The following is a 16,750-nucleotide window of genomic DNA, read 5'->3' on the forward strand; positions in this document are numbered from 1 at the left end:
ATTAATGGCTGCCATTCACTTCAAGTTTGAACGTACACATTTTTTTTTTGTGGAAGCAATCCTGTGCCACGCAGTCCAGCCCTTCTGATTTACTACGACACATATATTTACTCTAAAGATCAGAATTATTATTCATGATCCATCCCGCGATGACTCGAGCTGATCAGATTCTCCAGCTCCCTTCTCTGCGTCGCTTCAGGAGATGTCAGACTTGGGAGAAAACAAACCCTGCGCCACTGGTTCAGATCCAGTGATGTCACCGCCAGAAGGGAGCTGCGTTCGCCAAGCGGCCCGTTTTCGTCTTAGCCCGTCGAGGTGCGCGCTCTGATCTGGATCGCCCGGCGTTGATGTCAACATTATTAACTGGCTCAGTCGGACTGGAGTGCTATCTCGCGAGCTAGCCTGCTTTGTTCTCATTCATGTTAATGGGGGAGGCTTGCTGTGTTGGCTAGCCTGGCAGAGAGGGCGGCTAATGTTCGGCTGAGTGATGGGAGGTTAGCCGAGGGTGGGGGCGGAGCAGCTCGGGGGCAATCCTTTGACACAACTTCTATGTCTAAACATCCTCGACACTTCCTGAGAGGAATGGCACAGCGGATGGAATCAGAGTCCCCGCTGTCATAAAACAAGCACCCGGGGAGCCCGACGCACCGCGGGGCTCAAAGCCCTGCGACTCCTCAATGACCAGCAGAGTACAGAACGCAGCCGCTGCCACCGCCGCCGCCGCTGCCCTCCCTCCCCACGTCTCCTTCTCTCTCTGTCTCTCACTCACTCGCTCATTCTCCCCTGGAAGAGGCTACACTAATTAGCCAGGCTCTAATGAGACAGAATGGCACTGATCTGGTCCGCCGCTGCGCCACCGGGGGGGCCGGGGTGGGGGGGCTGGTGCAGTAGGGGGGGTGGTGGTGGTGGAGGGGAGAGTGGCGGGCAGGGAGGGGGGGTGGGTGGGTTGGTGTATGCCATCTGTCACCCTGCACCCGCTTGGCACGGCAGTCCTTGGAGGGGAGGGGAGGGTAGGGGGTGGTGATGCTGCAGGGGGGGGGGGCAGTGGAGCGAGTGGCTCGTTGGTATGGAGAGGTGGGGAGTGGGTGGAGGTGGGTGGAGCTGGGTGGAGGTGGGTGGGGACACCGACACGAGGAGGAAGAGAAGGTGACGGACAAACAACCGCTCACTTAAAAAAAAACGACAGATCTCCTGTTAAAGGTGGAGTCTGTGTCACGGTCGGGGTTTGAATCTCGGATGTTAAACACACAACCCACCCGACCAAAATAACACACACACACACACGCTGCTCCATCCAATGGCTGCCTAACAAGAGGGGCAGATGGCTGACCTTTCAGGGGGGTGCGCCTGTAGATGGTGACGGAGGTTTGTGTGTTTCCGAGGAGCCGTGTGCGGTCGGCACACGAGAAGTCGTGTTTTTGCACGAACAGTTGTGCACAGATTGTGTTGAGTTGCATCCCTGTGACAAAGTGAAGATGTTTCCAGACACTTTTTTTCTTTCACGTGCTGCAACATCTTTGCATCGCGTCTCATCGGCGTCGAGACGTCTTCATTGTTTTGTTTGTGGCCTCTCAGTTCCCCCACAACCCTCTCTCCCTCAAATTAGGCAGATCAGAGCGAGCATATCACAACCCTCAGGGATCTAAAGGGGCCATGACTGTTTATTAATTGATTTATTTATTTATCTCCTGTGCCTGCTTGGTTATTAGGTTGCCATGGGAAACAGGCTAGGCCAGATCCTCTCTATTATTAAAGACACAATTTCTTGAACTGGAGACCGAGCTGTCTGAATAATTAATTTAGCGAATGAATTATCTTGCAAACAGTTAAGTCCTCCCCTCCCTCTGAAATGAGCCTTTCTCTTATTGTTTAATGGACAGTGGAATTCCCACCAGTCTGTTTTTCTCTCCGTCGAACCCTCCTCCTCCTCGGGGGTCTCACTGAGCATGCCCAGAGCACTTTGGTGTCTCTCCTGCCATCTCTCTCACTTACGCCTTACATGCCACCTCTCACCCCATCTGTCTCCAATCGCACAACTCACTCTCTGCTCCTCGCCTGCCTCCCACCCCGCGCTCCCAACTCGGATTCTGCCTCGACAGGACTCGTGTCTCTTTGTCGTCACATCCACTGCATTATTACACCGCGCGTCTTTTCTGCTGTGGAGCAGGTGTTCACTAGTTTACTGAACCAGCACTTTGTGAGTCCCTCACTCGCCCCTCGCTCAGTGAATCTGTCTCCTAACCTTACTCGTCGTGACACTCCGCTCGCTTGTTAGCAGGTGGTGTCCGTGTCCCACTGACAGGCGCAGCATTTTGCTGTTTCCTTTCCTACAAATGTTAGCTAGCTGACTCTCTCCCACTGTCTCCACTCCTCCTGACAGACCACACAGGGCTTGTTCTGAGGCCCATTCTCGCTAATCTGATCAGGCAGGCAAATACGCCGGGAAAAGCGCTTTAATGATCCCCCTAATTACCTCAAGTCAATACCAACTGTATTATTAGACTCGGGGAAAATATTCCATTAGGGTGCCCCCCGTGGGAGTCCCCCCTGTGCGTGCTGATGTCACGCGCTGCGCGCCCCCTACGCTTGTAATTAATTTTATTTACACACGCAGGAATGCACAAGGTCGCACCTGCAGCCCGGAGCCGCCCGACTCGGCCCGCCTAATCAGATCTGTCATAATTACCATTCTGCATGCTTCTGACACACGCCGGGAAATATTTCAATTTAACTACAGCCACTAGCTCCGGCAGATGCAGTCTGGGAGAGAGAGAGAGAGAGAGAGAGAGAGAGAGAGAGAGTGTGTCTGTGCGAGTGTGTGTGCATACAGGGGTGTGTGTGTGTGTGTGTGTGTGTGTGAGTGAGGGGGAATTGCACTGGGAGATATTAGGATCCATCCAAGTGCTCATGCTGGTGCTTGTGTGCACTTGGTTTTCCGATCAGTGTTTGCTCTCACTCTGTCTTTCACATTCTCTTCTCTCTCTACTTGTATCCATCGTGTCCTTCAGTCACGATCCCCACGTTAACGGAGGTGGAAGACAAAAACACTTTCACTTCCTTCTCACCCTCGTGCAGAGACAGAGGTTTTTTTGTTGTGTCCACTCATGTAAACGCTCGACTTGAGGTTGAAGCTACATTTCCAGGGAGAACAGGACACAGATCCAGCTCGTGAATATTGAGGCTTTTATTTCAAAACACTTTTTGGGGATGAAAAATTTTGTTGGGTTTCATTAGTAGCTGAAGCAAACTTGTCGGCCAATTAAGAACACTTATTTAGCTGACATAGACAATTTGCAGGTTCTCCGCTATTTCAATCCCTAATTCAATAAGATCAGTCATGATTTATCAGCTTAATTATGCTTTGATATTAGCAATTAAACCCCAGCTTTGAATTAAATCTCAATCAAGCTCTTATAATTGATGGAATCAGACTCCATGTAGGTGCTTTCTGCGTTTGTAATCTCGCTGCCGTCGTTTGTTTATCTCTAGTTCATCTCCGGCGTGTTTGTTGTCTTCCGTGCATTCATCCTCCATCTGCCTCAGCAGTATCGAACAGAAAAGATTATAAACAAGAAGTGAATTATTGGTGGGAGAGCCGTGTTTGAACATCCTGTGTGGCTGTGCAGACGCTGCCGGTTCCCCAAATATCAGCCCACCGCCAGGCGAAACCAGATTATGGTGCAATTTCAACTGTACTAATATTTAATACAAAGAGGCGTGTGTGCCGTAGCATCGTCAGTGAGTCGCTTTTCAACCATTTTGTGCACACACACACACGATCTCAAGTTCTTAACTGGACACAGGGAACACGATTTCCCCCCATATTCATTCATATTTAATGTGAATTTTTACCTTTTTCATGAGACAAAATATGAATCTTCCTGTTTTAATTGTAGATATTTAATTCACACACGTTTACAGAAGGATCCATCCCGTCTCGTGTTGTTGTTTCCACGTTCTGTGCTGTTGTGTGTGAGAGAGAGGAACTTTGCTGAAAAAGAACAAAACGTGTGGTTCAGAGAGAGGAAGCAAAAAAAAACCCCGTAACCACACAGATGTTTAATGTGCTCCATTTCAGATGGACTGGTCATTTGCCTTTGGTTATTCTTTATGCTCCATCTGCCTCTGTTTGGTTGCTCGGAAAAAATCCCCCGCGCACTTTATTGGTTCTCCAGCCATGACGTACACGGCCACACAGAAACTGGTCCGTATTGTTTCTGGGAGCTAGTGCTGACACAGAGAGGGCCGTTTCCTGCACAGTCATGCCTTGCCTCCACAATGTGTGCCGTGTTAGCCGTCAGTCTGTCATTGTTGTCGACTCGCGTATTGTATCGGCAGAGGTCGCGACCCCCTCTTCAGAAAACGCTCGCTGTTTGGCTAAGACTTCTCCGTGTCGCGGCTCGAATAGAGATTAATTGTTTGGCAATGTATGATTCCGACTGGCAAAATTACTGAAGCTCAGCCGCTGACATCCGCACAAAAGAGGATAGTGACACAATCTGGCAACAGCTATCTGGAAAGCCTCCACTCTGACAAGACATCAGAGTCACATCAACGTGATTTAATAATAATAATAAAAAATATAGAAAAAAAGACTTGTCAAAGGCGAGTTTCAAATGATTTAGATGACTCAGTTTTTAATCCTCAGAAGCTTTTCCTTAAGAGAGGAGCCATTTGTACTTATATGAGAACTGGAAATGTTCTCATCCGTTTCCGTGGCGGTGAATCCAAAACCTCCGCAGGGCCGACATGTCATCTCACAAAGATTGTCCGTTTGATCCGTCTGCTTTGTAGTCTGCCTCCTCGCGAGCGCACGGGACACCGGCGTGTGAATATGAATGAGATGGCGAGGTTATGAAAAATGATTCAGAGGTAAATAAAAAAAATGTGACTTAACAATAAAGTCGAGTCTTTGAGCACCGTATGGCGAACAGCCGCAGATACAGTGTAAACAGAGCGGTATATTTTCAGAAAATAAATAAATATTTTTCCTTTATATGAAACAAACTCTTTCAGAAAACCATTTGAAATATTTGTTTCTGTCCTCGTTCCGTCTGTTGTGTTTCTGTCTGTTGTCGATGTCCAGCGGTACAATGTCAGGAGTCTGCACAGTTGAGGGAACCGAGTAAAGGTGTATTGATGACATGATCGTCAGCGTCAGGGCACGTTGCATGTTGGGTAAAAAAAAAAAAAAAAAGACGGCGGCTCGGTAATCTTCTTCTCAGGGACGCTTGATAAATTAGTATTTTGTGATCTAGCAAAGCCATTTCCAGCACAAACCTCATCCTCACCGCGGCTCTAAGTGAATGAAAGAATAGCAAACATGATTACTTTGGGTTTATAACGAATGCACGGTTCCCTAATCTTCTCCTCTCCTGCACCGACACAAATTCGTATATGTGAAGATCTCGCTAGCAGACGTTTTCCAGTGGAAACCTTGTCCGTGCCGTGATCGTCCTCTGTCGCTCGGGAGAATGAAAAGAGTATAAACACGATTGCTTTGGATGTGTGACGCCTGCACAGCTTAACCTTTCACATTCATCCAGGGATCCCAGTGGTGCCACGATGATCAATGGTTTTAACATTGCACCATTAAGAAGCGATGGAGCCACCGGAACTCAATCCATCAACGCTTGTCTCTTCATTAATTGTCCATATAGAGCTTGTGGGTAGTTTGAGTCTTTGTTGACCTGATCCAGACACGTCAATACAAACATTAATAGACAAATAAACAGGACTTTGTGGTGTAATGATTGGTCCATTAGCAGCGAACGATTTGTTTGTCACTATTTATTTTTCGGGGGAACATAATTGCCGTCCTTCCAATGGCCAACGCAGTTCAATTAGGCCGCTGACCCCATTTCCCTTTCCCTGTCTTCATACTTTGCCAAAGACAATTTGTACAGTCACTCGTAGCTGCTCTGTTTGCATATAAAGACTTGTCCCCCCCCCCCCCGGAAAAAAGAAAAAAAAAAAAACTGGCCCTGAGTCGTGCGGTCGGTTATTGCTCGTTGTCCCGAGAGGTTTGCATATGCCCGAGCATCAGGAACATTTCGAGACTCGGGCCGTCGTCGGGCAGATGGGCGTCCACCGTGGCGTAATGTATCTACAGCAGAGTTACCTTGTGTGTGTGTGTGTGTGTGTGGGGGGGGGGGGGTGAGCGTGCACGTTCAGCCACCGGTTCGTCTCGCTCGGGCAGGAGGAACAGGTTCTGGCGCACCGTGTTATCGGCTGCATTTATCTGCATGGCGTTGTCTGCCAGTGGCTTGGGCCGCTGCCAGGTTCAAGGAGGAGGAAAGACAATAACGCATTGTCTCGCCCTCCACTTCTGGTTCTCTCTCCATTGTTCACACAGAGGAGAGGGTTGTCTCTCTGCCCCTGGAAGCAGCTCTGTCCTCTTACTAAGCATTTCTTCATCTAGGAGGGGTTTTTTTCCTGTACATTTTCTGATCTTGTCATCTTTAACTAAATGATTCTCTACTATATTCTCTCGTCGTATGTTTCTGGGTTTTGAAAACTGAGCCGTTATGTTTGGACACTCAGTAAACAGAGGAAAGAGAGAGAGAGAGGAGAAAAAAAAAAAACTCAAATGGCAAATTGATGGACATCTGTTGGCTTACTTTATTTATTAATTTCTGCGGTGGCCGAGGTCAGCCTGATGGGGCTGATACCGAGCAAATGAGATTAGAGGGAAGGTGTTGGCCCCGGCCGTGTGACAGAGTCTGCTCATCCCTCCGTCCCTCCGTCTGTCTGTCTGTCTGTCTGTCTCTCCGTCCGTCGTCCGTTACTGTCTCTCCGAGCTTCCATGTTGGGGGTGTTCTCCGCGGTTGTAGCCTGGCGGTGAATGGGTGAACGGGTGGGCGGCTGGGGCCGGTGAATACCATGCTGTTCTCTGACAGAGCAGGCCTATGCTCTCATTGGCAGCTTGTGACTGCAGCGCTCACATCCACGGTGCGCCGGCGCTGCAGAGCCGGGTGAATCTTTGCGCATGAATTCAACTATTGTGTTTGCGAGGGAAAATATTTTTATCAGAACACCCCGGCTGCTATTTATACCAGCGCCATACAATGGCCCGCTGAAGAGTTTATTACCCTTTTAATTTGGCACCTTGTGACCCGGGAGCCTGTGGTCAGATCTGCGTCCGCTGCGAAACAAGAAAAGGCTGCAGCTTCTTGATTGCTCGTCCCGTTGTTTGAGAACTAATTAATAATTAAGCAACAATGACCCAGAGGCAGCGGATTATTGGGCAATATTGTGGCAGGTGTGTGCCAACATAGCACGATAATCCTGTGCCTGTCGCTACTCATTGCTTCGATGAACCTGTTTGCAGCATCTGTGGGTTCGACTGAGAGATTCGTGTAGCATCGGGATAAAACAGATAAAACACATGGGTTTACTTCAGTGCGTCGGTTCAGAAGTTGGTCTCCGGTCTGAATGTGTTTGTGTCCACGGCCTCGCCGGGTTTCTTAAGCAGCGTCATGAGGATGTGATTCTGCTGAGTAAACAACACTGACATGTAGAGATGTGCTTTATAAACTCTTCACAGTTTCAAACATCGTCAACTTCATTCATGCCATCAAGGTTTTTTTCAAGTCACCTTAAAAAGCAGCCAACCCCTGTCTGAGAATTAAACATGGTTTGAAATTATTCTAATTGATCCTCTATTTATTTCTACAATTAATTGATTAGTTGCTTGACTGAGGATTTATAATAAAAAGCTGTTTTGCTTGTTATTTATTTTTAAGATTGTTGTATTTCTACATTTTATGCTGTTATTTTAAGCCATTTTGAACAAAATAATTTTATGAAATATAACCACAAATATAATTCATTCTTTAGTCAATAAATGTTGATTAAAAATCATAATTTAAATATATGTGGAGTGATTTCGGACACAGAGGAACACGAGCCTCCCGACCAACGTGCATCTTTTATCCAGGTCTCAACCAGACTGTCATTAACCGTCTGCTGGACACTTGTTTTACTTTAACTCGGCTTGTTTTCCTGGAGTCGTGTGCCTGTGGTTCAGCGGAGAGTGGGCTGACGAGAGGTGTGAGACTCAAACATGATGTCTAATTAAAAAAAAGTCTGTTATATCAGGATCTACTGTTTTCTAACAGGAGTGTAGGTTTTTCCTCTAAGTGATAATCATCCACCTCGTCAGACTCGGGCTGATCTTGAATCAGTTGTCTGGTTCCTGCGGCTCGAGACAGTTTCTTGACAGAACAGGGGGGGGGGGGGTGTTGCTGTGAAACACACTGAGTCCGTAATGGCCTGTTCTGAACTACCTGTTCTGTTTATTTATAGAGGGCCCTTAATGATCTTCAACAAAACGCAGAGCACACTGGATTGAAGGGCCCTAGATTTATTTTTTTTTTGTTTCCCGGACTGTGTTGGAACACTTTAGCAGCCGGGGCAGCGACGTCCGTGATCCAATCAAGAGCGGTGGGTCGGTGCTTGTCCGCCGCGGTGGAGAGGCTCAACAAATCACATTAAACAAGTCGAAGAGGGGAAACAGAATCACAACAGTGCGGTGGAGTCACCACACTGAGGGAATGTTCAACTTTTTAGATAAACTTCACACAGCTTCGAGTTAGTGGGAGAAACAAGTTGAATGCACACTTTTAAACTGGAGTCAGATTCCTCTTTGTCTTCCTGTTTTCTCACCATCTTTGTCTCTCACCTCTCTGTCCTGTCCCGTCCCCGTCCCCCCCCCCTGCTGTCACTGGCTGTCCTGTGGAAGCAATGCAATTAGACAAACACAAACAAAGCTCTTGAAGCTGCCGTGGAAAATGCTGACTGTCCAATGGCCACGGTGCCGGCCAGGAGCAGCGCTCACTGCTGCTCGACACACTGAAATGCTAACATGTTCCTCCGTTGAAGCTCGTCGTCGCCTCGAAAGCTGCCGAAGCGATCAAACAACGCGCCGCGAAGTAAAAAAAAAAAGCCGCACAAACAAACGTTCACACTCGTGAACTAATAAACTCTCTGTACTTTATTTCATCAAATGGACTTCCTGGCATTGGAATGGAGTTCACGTCGTGCCTTTGTTTGACTGGCTCTGCTACTTTGGGTTTAATCCTGCTGGTTTGGGGAGTGTTTGAGTTGGATTACTCCATCGTTGGGCCGGGGTACTGTTTCCCTGGCTTTGACAAGATGGTGTGGGGTGGTTTGTGTGCGTCTGTTTGTGTTTTGTCTTGTGTGTCTGTGTGTGTGTGTGTGTGTGTGTGTTCTCCCTCACTACCGAATCAGCTGAAACCACAGACAGCCCAACTAGAGCGCCATCCAAATCCCTCTGCATGCAAATTAAAAACGCAACAATAAACGTGGCAAAGGAACAAGGTGGGCATGCAAGCTCGCTAGCTTTACGGCCCCCTCTTCCCTCTCTCCTCCCTCTCTCTCTCTCCCTCTTTCCCTCTCCCCCTCTCCCTCTCTTTATGTCTCCCTCTCTTTCCCCCCCCCCCACACCTCTCGGCTCCCTCTCCAAAACCCCTCCTGGGTTTGATGTGGCTTATGGGAGGAGTTGGAACAGGGGACAACCAAACTGCTGAGTTATCTCTTGCATGCAGTGTGGCGACGTGGCTCTGCCCTCTGTGTGTGTGCATGCGTGTGTGTCTGTGTGCGGACCAGCAGCGCGGTGTAATCCTGTGGAAATGAAAGGTGCTGCCGCGCACTGGCCGGGAGATTACAGCGCCGCTCTGTCACTCTGCCAGGATGGAGTACCCGGCTGAGCGAGTAGCCCTCTGACACACACACACACACACACACACACACACACACACACACTCTCTCACCTCACTGCTTCTCTTTGACGCTGCGTTTTCTCCACGCCGGCTACACTCCCCAGTCACTCCCTCCTTCTTCATCCACTCTTGTCCCTTTACAGCTTTGTTGTAGCTTCACCACAGATTCTTCCCACCTCCTCCTCCTCCTCCTCCTCGCTCTTCCACACAACTCTACAGTGTGTTGTTTCCCTCCACTCTCTCTCTCACACACTCACACACACACACACACACACACTCGCCTGCTGAGGTTTGGTTTGTCACGTCTCAGCCTGGGTGACCACATCACTCAACCCCTGCAGAGCCCTTCTGTCTGTGCCGTCGTGACTCCTCGGTTTATCACTCGGCTCAGTGAACAAACACAAACACACGTTTGATTCACTGATATTTGGGAGATATTTTATTTTTCCGTGTTTATTCTAAAGAGCCGAGACCGAAAATTCACCAGACAAACATCCACGGTCTCGTGGATCTGGGTTGTAGATGGCGGACGGCGGCAGCTGCAGCCTGTTGAGCTCCCGTTTAACTTTTATATTCCACAGTTAAGACCGTCACACAATCACAAAATCAATATTCTATTTAAAGTTGGGACAAGCTGTTTGTGTTTTTAATATCGCACATTACACCAATTTTTATGTTTTCCAACTACATTGTCATGTGACTATTTTTTCCAATCAGGCCCGTGATAAAAGTTTAATTAGCTCATGATTGGTAATTACAGACCACCCAAGCACTGTGGGAACATTGTGTTTATTTTGAAAAAAAGGGAAATGATGTATGAACGGAGCGGTTGATTTGGAGAATCTTAACACGCTTAACTCGTCTTTTTTAGTTCTCTCATCTGCAACCTTGAATTTCACTCTAATCTGAACCTGATCCCACGTCCTGATCTCAACCAGGAACCTGAGGCTGAACTCTGAGAAGACAAAAGCACTAAGAAGTAGAGAAATGAGAGAATAAAAGCATGTAGTTTGAATGCAGGGCTGCAAATAATGACCGTTTTCAGTATTTATTCATCTGTTTATTATTGTTTGTGTCTTTATCATGATAGAAAATAGTGAAAAGGGAATTGTACAATTTCTTAAAACTCGAGGTGATGCTGCAGATCGATGTTTTTGTCTGAGCAGCTTTTTAAAAACCCAAAATACAATAGTAATAATAATAATAAATTACACAATCAGTCAAATAAATAGTACAATTCTAAAAAATGATTTGTTTATCGACTAATTTTGATTAATCCACCAACTTTTCAATTTTATTCTTCTTACAAATATCTCCACACATTGAAATATCAGTTAAATAAATGCAAAATGACGTTTAAAATGATCACAGTGATTATAACTGTTACGAGCGGCGCCGCATTAACATCAGAGACGTTTTCTTTACACAGAGAAACTCACGATGATGAACCCATCATTCATCTGAATGCAATTTGCTTTGGTTTTGTTACTTTGAAGAACAAAATCTTGATCATATCTCCCCTCAAAGAAAATGTTTGTAACTCAGCGTGACACATAAACATATAAAACTACAAGTGAAGTTCATTCCGTCTTTCATGCCGCACTCTCAGTGACGCGCCTCACACTGAATCAAGGTCACCCTCGTCGTGCACGCTCCGTATTTATCAAATAAAACATTTCAGATTGTAGTTTTCCTCTCCTCTTCCTCAGCTCTGTCTTTCATGGCCCTCTGCTGGAGCGTTTCAAACATGGGAGTCACTCGCCGCCTCCCAAGGGTGCTGCTCAATATGCGAGCGTGTGTCTCTCGTCACGTTGAATCCCTCCTTCTCGCTGTGTCGCTTGACCTTGGCTAATTCACGGCTTCATCTGCAGCTGCGGCAGAAAAAAAAACTCACACTAACTGCAGGTGCAGCCGTTGTGAAATAATAAGACGTCTTGTTATTACAGTTTCATTTCTCTCAGCCCTGGAAAGTGTTTTTTGTAAAATGATGATTTTTCTTTCATGTTAAACGACTCGAATCACTTGAAAAGTGTCAGAGGACGTTTGCATCTCGGTCTCTTTTAGAAGCAGGTTTTAATAATCACAATAATTACTGAATATTGTGATTTTTTTATTAATAATCTCAGGTTTACTTCATGAACCAGTTTCCATATTCTTGGGCCTACAATTGGTTTGAAAGAACAACAATTCATCATAATGACCTGTACACATATTGGAGTGTAAAGACCGTGTTTAACCGAGCTGCTCTCTCTCTCTCATCCCTCGCTCAGGGCTGGCTCTGTGAGCTGCTCCGCTGGAAGGAGGACCCGTCCCCGGAGAACCGGACGCTCTGGGAGAACCTCTCCATGATCCGCCGCTTCCTGAGCCTGTCGCAGGTCGAGCGCGACGCCATCTACGAGCAGGAGAGCAGCGCCGGGCAGCAGCAGCACCACAACGAGCGGCCGTCGCACCTGATGCACATTTCCAGTGACCAGCTACAGGTGAGGAAGGACGAGGCCACTGACACTGAGACACTGAGACACTGAGCTCAAAGCTTCAGGTTTTTCATGAGGAAATTCACTTTAAACCTAATATTGATGTATGTAATTAAAACAGATTCATTTTTCTGAAGAAATACTCATTCAATACTGGATTTATTTATAGTAAAACATAAAAAACAAGACAAATACAATTAAATACTGTTCAAATTGCACAGGTTTCCTAAATATTATCTTTCACACACTTCTCACACATGTTGATCTACATGTGGGAAACACACGTACATGAAAATACATCTGCACAGTTTCACTGGTGATAAGTTTATCAATCAGTTAATTTAGAGAAAAATCATTAGCAACTATTAAGATCATCAATTGTTGCTGCTTTTCTTATTTGAGGAAATTTGGTTTCTGATCAGTTTTTCTTAATATTTTCTCGATATTTATAATTATTTAACAAACTAAATGATTCTTTGACCGGTTGTGAGAATGATCAGTGAATAGATGGATGAGATTCCACATGAGTTCATGTGTTCAGGGAGCAAGTGAGACACAAACAAACACTCCACCGATTAAACTCTGCTTATTGTAGCTGTGCATATTCTCTTATTTTCCTCTGAATCTGAAACAAAGACATAATTTTCCCCTCCGTTCATTTAATCTTTACAAATTTTCCCTGGAATTTGTAATAAGCAACACTTGGGAATTTTTATGAACTCTTGTTAATTTGAAACAAAGCAACACTTAAAAAGTTCCACTTCCCAGTGAACCGTATCATTAGGCTGAACTTATTTAATAAAGCTGCTTTATAAGAGACATCTGGCAGATGAAGAGGAAATAACACACGGGCTCCGTTAACGGTCGAAATATCTTAATGAAGCACAATAATACTTCTATTAAAAGTCTGAGCCGGTGTTTCACAAAGGCTGCCATTATAAAGATATGAAGATATAAATAAGGTAATAGGATTTCTCTCGCAAATCAGTTTCAGCAGCAGATATGGAAAAAAGGGGGGGGGGGAATGTTGTTTGTACTTCACGTGCAAACAGAAATAGTGCGAGATTGATAAAATGGGATTATTCCAGGTTTAATGTCGCAGTTTTACATCGTCCATAAGAGACGATGGTTTAAATATTTTGTGCCCGTCCCTCAATAACACGATACATTAGCCAAATTAGCTCTCATTTGCTCAACAACAACGATCATAGCTCGGTATATTGCTACTGTAAAATCACATCTCTGGGTGCATTTATGCAGCTGGCGAACAGAGTCCCTGCAAAGTGCTGCTTTGCAAAACTTCATTACGAAACACCTCTTCCACAGGGTCTGACTCAGGAGTGAAAAAATAAAAAAGAGCACCCATTTCGCCGGGTCAATAGGGAGCGCGAGTTGCCCACTCGCTTCCCTCTCCAGCCACACAATGAGACATTTTTTACGAGTAATGTGTCATGTGTTTACACTAACGGGATTGTGACGGCCCAGTGAAAGCCATCGATAGCATTCTCGCACTGCGGCAAATCAGCCGGTTCCATCGCTACGTGAATTGTGCACAGGGAGCTTGTTTATCACTGGCGGGCAATAGAGCCTGATAAGCAGCCGAGGCTATAATAGAGAGGCCAGTTTCCCTGTGAATTCCCACTGTGTGTGCGGGGCTGATTGTGTTGTTGGACTTTGTGTGTGTGTGTGTGTGTGTGTGACCACGAGTGTGTTGCTGAAGCCTCTGCCCCCACAATGAGAGACACAATCTCCCACCACCAAAAAAGGGAAGAAAAACATATCTGCAGAGCTGATTACATTCAATGAGATATTACATGGAACATTCCTTCAACCACACAGCCGGTCCGTTCTCCCTCACAACTCAATTGATTTTAATGAAAGGCCTTATTAAGGCGCAGATAAGTGTTTGCTGATAACATCCCCGCCTCTCCTCCCTTTTTCCCACTGCAGGCTCAGTCGCTCCAGCCACAGCAGCAGCACCAGGCCTCCCTGTCTCTCCAGCACCCCTGCCAGCCCCTGTTGTCCCAGCAGCCTTTGCAGCACCTGCAGCCCAACGCCGGACCCCGGTTGCCGCCTCGCCAGCCCTCCACAGCCTCTCCGGCCGAGATGGAGGACGAGTGCGGCCGCGGAGGGGGCATCAAGTCCCGCACCGGCGGCGGGAAGATCTCCCTGGAGGCTCTGGGCATCCTGCAGAGCTTCATCCAGGACGTGGGCCTGTACCCGGACGAGGAGGCCATCCACACGCTGTCGGCCCAGCTCGACCTGCCCAAGCTCACCATCATCAAGTTCTTCCAGAACCAGCGCTTCTACGTCAATCACCCGGCCAAGGCGCCCAAGGAGCCCGGTAACAACCACAACAGCACGGCGGCCACCACCAACACCAACAGCAGCAGCAGCAGCAGCAGCCCGGCCTTCGAGGAGGAGCTGACGGACTTCCGGGAGAGCGGCGAGCTGATGAACGAGCTGGAGGAGGGCACGCAGACCAACAACACCATCTTCTCCATCAAGATCGAGGAGCAGCTGGGCCGAGGCGCCGAGGCTCAGTGCGAGTCCGAGCACGAGGCCAAGGAGTAGGACTCCCCCCTCCCCCCCCCCTGTCTGAACGTCCACTGAGAGTTTCCCTGTGCACACACAGACTGACTGTGCTGAACGCTCCGGCCGACACTGAACCACCACACTGCAAATAAAGAGAGTAGTGTTTTTTAATCAGTACAGCGCACAGACTGTACGAGGAGTGTTTATACTGTATCAGTTACAGACCCACAGACACACTGGAAAACCCATTTCAGATTCAAGTACTACTTTTTGGATTTTGTAAAACTTGTAATATTCACTGTAAAGACTGATGCATCATTTAAATAATCTGCACAAAAAAATATTCTAAGTATGTTGCCGTGGATATTTGCTGACTGCACTCTATGTCTGTTGTTTTACACTGACTTACTTTATCTTTTTTGAGCTACTGATTATTATTATTATTATTATTATTATTATATTTAAAAAGAAAAAAGTCGTGCCAGGACTTTGATAGGTGTTTACGTACGTGATGTTTAACTGGATTTTAAAAAAATAAATAAGAAAAAAGCAAATGAAATTGAGGACCAAGTGGTTGACAAGGCCTTAATGGTAACCAGTCTGGAGCCTGCTGGCAGATCGGCTGTTCTGAGAATGGGAGCCCACCCCGCCCTGGTGCGTCTCCGAGAACAGCTCAGTCTTTACGTATTATTTGTTAGGGAGGAAATATAAATATATATATATATATATATAAATATATATATAAACATATATTGTAACTGTAAAAAAAATACAGTCTTAAAGAAACTATGCCAACAAATGCCTTGTACTATACGGCACTGCCGATGTTAGATTATTTTGCAAAACCTTTGTCACTGTAACTTTCTGAATTTCCACACACAGTTAGAAAATGTGAATTCCACCATGTTTTATGTTGTCCGACATTATTTATTTGCAGTTGATGCAGTGTTTCTGATGTAATTACTTTTCTTTTTTGTTTTTTAAAGAATTCAAGTTTTTATGTTCCCGTAGCGCTTTTTTTTTTTTTTTAAACTCCACCGATCTTTCATTTTTATTATTTTATAAGTTTTTCTTTTCTTTTCTATTTATAAATGTAATTTCGATGGGCAGTAAAAACAAAAAGTGTCTTAAACGTTTTAAATGGAGAAATGTGCTTTAAAGGTTGCCTATAAAAAGTGCTGTATGTCGAGCAACTTATGCTACAAGCTTCACGATTTAATGTTGTATGCAATTTTTACTATCATGCAAATAAGCTTAGGTAAAATGACTAACCTATAGAACACCTTAGAGAGAAAAACATATGCAATCTGTGTGAAAAATCAATGTCTGCGATGTGTCTTCCTTTGGTTAACAATCCAATTCAAAAAAAAAAAAAAAAAAAACTATTCCTGTATAAATATCCTGTATAAAAGTGTTTCTTTTTTTATGAGTTGATTTCGATGAGAACACCGGTTATTTTGTTACGACTGACTGTTTTATAAGTGTTTCTCGGTTCCCTCTCTTCAGAAATGTTCTAACTAGAAGTGGTTATTGATTGTTGATTACACAATTAAACTGTTTGTATTGTACCACAGATTTTCTTGGCATTAACTTGACCAGACTCTTTTGACACCAGAGGCTTTTTTCTTTTTTTTTTCTCCTCCTCCTCCTCCTCCTCCTCTGGAAACAAGAAAAAAAAACAAAAAACATGGAGCAATGTAAATTGTTTTAAAAACCCCACTGCTGAGATTCCGGCTCCAGACTCATTCCGCTGAACACGTTATTTGTAATAACTGTAAATATCACATCTTATGAATCATTGATTGTTTATTACTGTAAATATATTTGAAGTTTGTGCAGCAGCAGCTCACCGTGGAAGATTTTTGAAGTTTCTGTTCGTGCCTCGTCGTCTCAGAGCGACTGTGCCCGGGCTCTTCTTCTGCATCTTCACTTCTCCTGCTGAGTGTATCTGAAGCACCTGTGAAAAAACCTGAAATAAAGAAATGTTTGGGGTGTGAA

At 45.7% G+C, this 16,750-nt stretch overlaps 1 protein-coding gene across 6 annotated transcripts in view; it reads left to right on the forward strand.

The window, feature by feature from the left end:
- Window positions 1–16,325, forward strand: part of LOC117776250 (DNA-binding protein SATB1) — a 59,477-nt gene extending 43,152 nt beyond the window's left edge. For 5 of the 6 annotated variants that reach the window (XM_034610027.1, XM_034610032.1, XM_034610028.1 and 2 more), the window contains exons 12-13: window positions 12,014–12,223; window positions 14,168–16,325. In XM_034610027.1, the coding sequence (XP_034465918.1) occupies window positions 12,014–12,223; window positions 14,168–14,791 (834 nt within the window). In that variant the 3' untranslated portion in view covers window positions 14,792–16,325. The remainder of the gene's footprint in view (window positions 1–12,013; window positions 12,224–14,167) is intronic. The other variant, XM_034610031.1, reaches the window with a different exon arrangement.
- Window positions 16,326–16,750: the final 425 nt, after the last annotated feature.

The sequence above is a fragment of the Hippoglossus hippoglossus genome, chromosome 16 (assembly GCF_009819705.1).
Source record: "Hippoglossus hippoglossus isolate fHipHip1 chromosome 16, fHipHip1.pri, whole genome shotgun sequence".
In the NCBI taxonomy this organism is placed as follows: Eukaryota; Metazoa; Chordata; class Actinopteri; order Pleuronectiformes; family Pleuronectidae; genus Hippoglossus; species Hippoglossus hippoglossus.